Source organism: Nanorana parkeri, unplaced genomic scaffold, assembly GCF_000935625.1.
Source record: "Nanorana parkeri isolate BGI_ZX_2015 unplaced genomic scaffold, ASM93562v1 scaffold1000, whole genome shotgun sequence".
Taxonomy (NCBI): Eukaryota; Metazoa; Chordata; class Amphibia; order Anura; family Dicroglossidae; genus Nanorana; species Nanorana parkeri.
Window position 1 is genome coordinate 535,181 of NW_017307268.1, and position 7,489 is coordinate 542,669.

The following is a 7,489-nucleotide window of genomic DNA, read 5'->3' on the forward strand; positions in this document are numbered from 1 at the left end:
TACCAGGTCCTACCTTGGCAGTAACCAGCAAGTAAGCAGACAGCTGGAAAAAACTGAAGGCCAAGTGTGATGACAGGTAAGTATATAAGGTCCCTGAGGAGTAAGGGGAAGGGTAAGGTGGACAGCAGCCTAGAAAGTTACTTGGTTTGGTCTTGTGAGGATTAGCTTCAAATGGTAGCGCATTCAGTACACTTCCGCTCGTAAACAACTTATTTGTCCTGCCCACTTTTATTTAAAAAAAATTTCCCTCACAAAACGTTAAACACAAAACGTAGCTTTTCCCTTCAGCAATATAAAATTTCCTACGTCTCACCGACTTCAGGTTGTCTTTTTCTACAAAGCCTTCGCCACAAAGGCTGTCTCAGACACGCTTGTCACACAGGCTCGTCCTTGTCCCCCGGCCACACAGACTGGTTTTCACCACACAGGTGATCCGCTCCTACCCAGTCTGCCAGACACACAGACTGGTTCTAGGGTGGGGCCCTCCTGACTCCACCAGACCCCTCCTCTGTCCTCTTACATAGTATTTGAGGTTGAATAAAGACATTAGTCCATCAAGTCCAACCTATTAGGATCTCATTCTAGGAGTACCTGTACCCCTGTATATTACCTGTACCCCTGTATATTACCTGTACCCCTGTATATTACCTGTATCACCTGGGACCTCTCACTTAGCAGCTTGGGATATCTTATGGAGGCCCGAATGAGCCGGCTTCCTTCAGCTGGGCTGGTTGCCTCTAGGCCTCCAGCACTCTCAACACTTCCCCCTACACCTATAACTGGGCCCTACAAATCTGCCATCCTGGCTATACCCAGTTTTCAGTAACCAGTATTTTTTTGGGTTGACATAGAAGAGCCGAATGAGTTGACATGCCCCATAGACATCTGTACTGACTATTACTTATTCCTTCTCTTCAACAGGGTGAAGATGGTTTTCCCGGCTCCAAAGGAGATATGGGGCTCAAAGGAGACAGAGTAAGACCAACCAACAGCACAATGTCCATCATTTGTCTTCATTTAAAATCCATTTTGGTTGCTTTGAATCCCTCAAACTCTAAAGTATCATTGATCATTCTGCATATTGGGTTTCGGGCATGGAGATTGTATGTCCACCAAAGGCAACCAACCCCTACACCTTTCCCCCGATCCTTCCACCCGGCAGATGTGGTCTTTATGGGAAGAATTTCCTAAGAATTGGGAGTATCCCGATGTCATCAGGACAGTTGGGTCAGACCATGCTGAGTAGAAGGAGACGTGAATATATCAGGGGCACTACAAGTCACAATACATTTTAAGACTAAATCCCGTTATAATTCGGAAAGGAAATATGACATTTTAGGTGAACCAGTGATGGAATTTCTTGTGGTTTCCCATTTCAGTGTCTTCAGCTCATTGTTTCATCTTCTTGTTTGATGGTGCCATTGTAGGGGGATCCAGGAACTGTAGGAGGACGCGGAGAGGATGGTCCTGAAGGGCCGAAAGGGCAGTCTGGACCGCTGGGAGAGCTGGGAGCACTGGGAATTTTTGGAGAAAAGGTGATACCTCCAGATAATTGGGCACTGTACGTGTTTTTTTATTCAGTCATGATATTATAGAGATCTGTTTCCTGCCACCAGGGAAAGCTAGGAGTTCCGGGACTCCCGGGATATCCAGGACGTCAAGGTGCGAAGGTGAGTTCATCCAACTGACACGGGTATCATCTAACCATCTATGAGGGGACTATGCCGGACCTCGGGGAACTATGCTATGGAACAGCAATGATTAGATGTGTCTCATTTCAGGGTTCCACAGGATTTCCTGGTTCAGTTGGCGTGGTTGGAGAAAAAGGCAAGAGGGTGAGTTTTCAAAGCCCAGAGTTCTGTTTTTTTATTGGGTCAGTACACCCAAGCTCACATTTGGCTGGGTGCTGATGGCTAATCGTGCCTTCTTAGAGCATCTGCGCAAAGTGGAATAATCAGTTTTGGGTGAACCTGATCATTTTATTACTGTGCTTATCTAAGCACATCATCTGAAGTAGGGATGCACAGATGCCGAGTATTTGCCCGAGTACTCATACTGGCCCAAACACTCAGATGCCTGGCCCGATACCTAAGCTTCCGGTATCAGGAAGCCGGCTTTCTGGTCAAACAGGACTATGCTCCACTTGTGACGAGGGAGCATAGAGCCGGCTTCCCGGCCAATCAGGAAGCTGGGCAGCGTGTAATGACTCGCCGCCTAGCTTCCTGATTGGTCGGGAAGCTGGCCATTCAGGAAGCTGGATAGCAAGTCATTACCCGCCCCCCGGCTTTCTGATTGTCCAGAAAGCCGGCTTCATGCTCCCTCGTCACATGGTTAATGAGGGAGCATGGAGCCGGCTTCCTGACCAATCAGGAAGCTAGGCGGCGAGTCATTACACGCTGCCCAGCTTCCTGATCGGTCGAGAAGCTGGCCAATCTGGAAGCCGTGCAACGAGTCATTACTTGGCGCCCGGCTTCCTGGCCAATCAGGAAGCCGGGTGGCGAGTCATTACACGCCGCCTGGCTTCTTTAATGGGACTTCCGGTATCAGTATTCGGCGTCGGCGAGTACCGAAAAGAAATATCAGTACCGGTATCGGTGCAACCCAAATCTGAAACTCCCGCGTCTAGAAAGTAAGAGGGATCTGTGACAAAAAAAAAAAGTAGAACTGCACCCAAAATCATTCCACAAATAAAATATCTCCCCTTTTGGTATCTGATCATTTTTTAACATCATTGTAAAGTTCCCCACGCTGTTGATCCTGCCAGTATTTGTGATAATGTCCTACTTCCTGTGGAGGGCCATGAACGGTAATGCAGCAACGCTCAATTAGAAGTGCTGTTGTCGGCCCTCCATTGAATCTTCACATTGATGCACCAAAGCCGAGGTGAGACGAGGTTACTACATTTAAACTTGTTCACGCTGGAAGTGAGGAGATTACGAGGGGACATGATTCTGATGTACAAGATGTTGGGTGGTGACGGTAACATCAGCAATAAACTTTTTACTCTAAACTCCGTAACAAGGACTAGAGGCCGCCACCTAAAACTGGCGGAGAAAAGATTCAACCACAAGGGGCGTAGGGGCTTTATTTCAACTCTCCTACAAGCCGTGGTATCAGCTGAGTGTATTGAATCATTCATTAGATACCTTCCTCAGAGACCGTAACATACAGGGGTACAGGTACTCTTAAAGGAGAACTATGGGGGTCAGGGCTTTTCTCCATAGTTCTCCTTAGGGTAACGGGAGGACACAAACTAGCATCCTCCTGTCACCCTAAGCTCAGTATATAGGGAGCTGCAGCTCGCGGTATACTGAGACGCCGCAGCTGAAGCGGATCCCGACGTAGGTGACGGGATCCGCCCAGCTGCGTGAGTGACAGCTGGCTCTGCCTATCTAGAGGCAGAGCCAGCTGTACCCGCCCCCTCCCCCGTCCGTTCCGCCAGTCAGCGCTGACGGATCGGAGGAAGGGAATCCAGCCCCTCCCCTGTCACCGCAGAGAGCCGTGACAGGATCGAGAGGTGAGCGAACACCGGTATATGTTCGCTCACTTCCCGATCTACTGAGCCGACTCTCATAAGCATTTTGCATCTCTAATGTCTGTTTGTAGCCTGTGAAGTGAATGTTGCCAATGCCGGAGATTAGTATATGACGGTAACATACGGTAACATGAAAATAATCCTGATTTCTTTTTATTTCTGTAGGGAAGAAGCGGACAGCCCGGATCACCGGGACAGCGGGGACCCTCCGTAAGGACACTATTAATGATGCCGTATTAAAACGCTGTTGTGTTTATTGATATATATGTATATACACACACTGATCGGCCATAACATAATGACCACCCACCTAATATTGAGTAGGTCCCCTGTTTCCTGACCCGTCCAGGCATGGACTCCTCTAGATCTCTGAAGGTCTGCTGTGGTATCTCAATGACCCCCCCTAATATTGAGTAGGTCCCCCTTTTCCTGACCCGTCCAGGCATGGACTCCACTAGACCTCTGAAGGTCTGCTGTGGTATCTGGATGACCCCCCTAATATTGAGTAGGCCCCCCTTTTCCTGACCCGTCCAGGCATGGACTCCACTAGACCTCTGAAGGTCTGCTGTGGTATCTTAATGACCCCCCCTAATATTGAGTATGTCTCCCTTTTCCTGACCCATCCAGGCATGGACTCCACTAGACCTCTGAAGGTCTGCTGTGGTATCTCAATGACCCCCCTAATATTGAGTATGTCCCCCTTTTCCTGACCCATCCAGGCATGGACTCCACTAGACCTCTGAAGGTATGCTGTGTTATCTAGATGACCCCCCTAATATTAAATAGGTCCCCCTTTTCCTGACCCATCCAGGCATGGACTCCACTAGACCTCTGAAGGTCTGCTGTGGTATCTCAATGACCCCCCTAATATTAAATAGGTCCCCCTTTTCCTGACCCGTCCAGGCATGGACTCCTCTAGATCTCTGAAGGTCTGCTGTGGTATCTCAATGACCCCCCTAATATTAAATAGGTCCCCCTTTTCCTGACCCGTCCAGGCATGGACCCCACTAGACCTCTGAGGGTGTGCTGTGGTATCTGGCACCCAGCCGTCAGTAGCAGAGCCTATAAGTCCTGTAAGTTGTGAGGTGATCGGCCTCCATGGATCAGACTTGTTTCTCCAGCACATCCCACAGATGATCGATTGGACTGAGATCTGGAGAATTTGGAGGCCAAGTCATCACCTCAGACTCGTTGTTGTGTTCTTCACCCATGTGTGCAGTGTGGCCGGGCGCATTATTCTGCTGAGAGTGGCCACTGCCATCAGGGAATACCGTGTCCATGAAGGGGGGGACTTGGTCAGTGACAATGTTTAGGTCGGTGGTCTGTGTCAGAGTGACATCCACATGAATGAAGGACCCGAGGTGTCCCAGCAGAACATTGCCCAAAGCATCACACTGCCTCCGCCGGCTTGCCTACCTCTCATTGGTCATAACGCTGTGGCTGATCGGTGTGTATATAGATATACTGTCTATATGTACAGTATATAGATCTAGATATAGGAAGCCTCGTGAAGAAACACTTATCTAACACCTTTAAAATGGGAGCTCATACTGCTACCACTAAGATGTCCTTCATGTTGGTCTTCGCTGCTGCTGCCCTGAAGAATATCTGTCAACCTCAATCATCATTATCACTGGTTACATTGCACTTTCTTTATCACTTTGTTTTCAGGGCACGAGAGGTGAACGAGGTCAGAGTGGGCCAACTGGAAAGCCTGGACTCAAGGTGATCTTTTATCCTCCATCATCTCTTTTCTATGTGATTGTCTGTCCCGCCTGTTTTCTATCAGTTCCTGATAATAATTTACCCCTCCAGCACCCATTATGTATTATGCCGCACTTACATACACCTCAGTCCTCGCCCCCCAAGGAGCTTACAATCTAAGGTCCCTATCTCACATACTAGAGACAATTTAGACAGGAGCCAAGGAACCACCCACCAGCATGTCCTTGTATCATTGGAAAGAACTGGAGTACGCAGAGGAAACATCACCACAGGAGCCATGTAAACTCCATGCAGATAGTGTTCTGGCCGGGAACTCAGTGCCAAAAGGCAGAAGCGCTAACCACTAAGCCACTGCGCATGCCATATATGCATAATCCTGCTCAGTCAGTCTTATCATTCACACTCCCCTGCCAGACTGCATAGCCTGCTTTCATCTTCTTGTATCACCTGCATGCTCATTGAACTATGAGTGTGTATTATCACTCTCCTGAGGTCCTCCCTATGCCCCCCTACCCCTGTAAACAAACTGAAGACCTCTCTCAGTGAGATTGACTGTCTTCCATGGCTTTTTTGCGGCGTGCCAGGCCTAGCATTGAACACACATGTCTTCCATGGCTCCTGTGTTAGGTCTGGCATTGAACATGGCTTCCATGGCTCTTGTGTCAGGCCTGCCATTGAACACACATGTCTTCCATGACTCCTGTGTTAGGCCTGCCATTGAACACACGTCTTCCATGGCTACTGAATTAGGCCTGTCATTGAACATGCTTCCATGGCTCTTATGTCAGGCCTGGCATTGAGCACACACATGTCTTCCATGGCTCCTGTCTTATGCCTGGCATTGAACATGTCTTCCATGGCTCTTGTGTCAGGCCTGCCATTGAACACACGTCTTCCATGGCTCCTGTGTTAGGTCTGGCATTGAACATGTCTTCCATGGCTCCTGTGTTAAGGCCCGGCACTGCAATATGTCTTCAATGGTTCCTATGTCATGTCTGGCATTGAACGCATCTTCCATGGCTTATACATTAGGCCTGGCACATAACATGGCTCCCATGGCTCCTGTGTTGGATCTGGCATTGAGTACACATGTCTTCCATTGCTCCTATGTCATGTCTGGCATTGAACACACATGTCTTCCATGGCTCCTGTCTTAGGCCTGGCATTGAGCATACATGTCTTCCATGGCTCCTGTCTTAGGCCTGGCATTGAGCACACATGTCTTCCATGGCTCCTGGTTCCTTTGCCCCCTTACCAATGTAAACAGGGCTGATTTGCGCACCGTGGGAAGATAATATAAAGATATATTCTAATTCTCTAGAATTATTTTTAAATGCAATTTTTATTCTATTTTTTTAATAAATGCACCAATAGACCAGAGGCCAACTTATTTTTGATTTAATAATAAATGAAATACAGTGTAGAAAGTATACTGTGTCTATAGCGTGGGGGGGGGGCGGACGGTGGTACTCTTTCCACCTCCCAATATAAATAGGAGAACCTGTGCCGTTACCTTTTGGTGCTCTTTTTATGCTGCATTAATGTGCTCAGCGGTTGCAGTGTTGTCCTCTTCTCTCCTACCAAAAAGTCCCTTCTCATCTTCCTTTTTTATGTCATGGGGAGCCGGCGGTCTCTTCCTGGTTCTTGGAGCTGCTTCCCCCCATGACGTGGTGCCAGCCAGATATCACACATGTGCAGACAGAGATCTGGGACCATTGTCTGTTGACATGGTTCCAGCCTGCAAGATGTCGTGAATGGTGGAAAGTGAAGCCTCCTGGTTTATGTGACCTTGGTATCCCAGGAGGCATTGCACACGTCATCTCACCTAGGCGAGGAATGAGGAAGTGGGAGGCTATTAGTATACAAAGGGGGAAAATGGTATATATGATCTTGGAAAGGGGGAGGGGAGGAATGACATGGGGCATGCTTTAGTATTTAATAGAAGGTCCACTTTTAGGTACAATATGGCCTCCTGTATTGGAAATACAATGTATCTAATGCCCTTATCTATGTACAGGGAGATTCCGGTAATGATGGTGTTGCTGGATCTGCTGGAGAGAAGGTCAGTACTTCAGTATACGGTATATCTTATATATCTGCTCTACTCCCTGTTTATTCCACAATGATCTATCAAATATCTGATGACACAATCTCTTCTGTGGGACTATGTTATGGAGATGATGGGGGGGGGTTCCCTAGAACAGTTCTTTCTTGCTGGTCTACACAATA

At 48.1% G+C, this 7,489-nt stretch overlaps 1 protein-coding gene across 1 annotated transcript in view; it reads left to right on the forward strand.

The window, feature by feature from the left end:
* The window catches only part of LOC108795736 (collagen alpha-1(XI) chain-like), a 57,673-nt gene that overhangs the window by 37,905 nt on the left and 12,279 nt on the right, over positions 1-7,489 (forward strand). The window contains exons 22-29 of the mRNA XM_018567023.1: positions 922-975; positions 1,428-1,535; positions 1,617-1,670; positions 1,782-1,835; positions 3,607-3,614; positions 3,701-3,745; positions 5,207-5,260; positions 7,278-7,322. Of these exons, the coding sequence (XP_018422525.1) occupies positions 922-975; positions 1,428-1,535; positions 1,617-1,670; positions 1,782-1,835; positions 3,607-3,614; positions 3,701-3,745; positions 5,207-5,260; positions 7,278-7,322 (422 nt within the window). The remainder of the gene's footprint in view (positions 1-921; positions 976-1,427; positions 1,536-1,616; positions 1,671-1,781; positions 1,836-3,606; positions 3,615-3,700; positions 3,746-5,206; positions 5,261-7,277; positions 7,323-7,489) is intronic.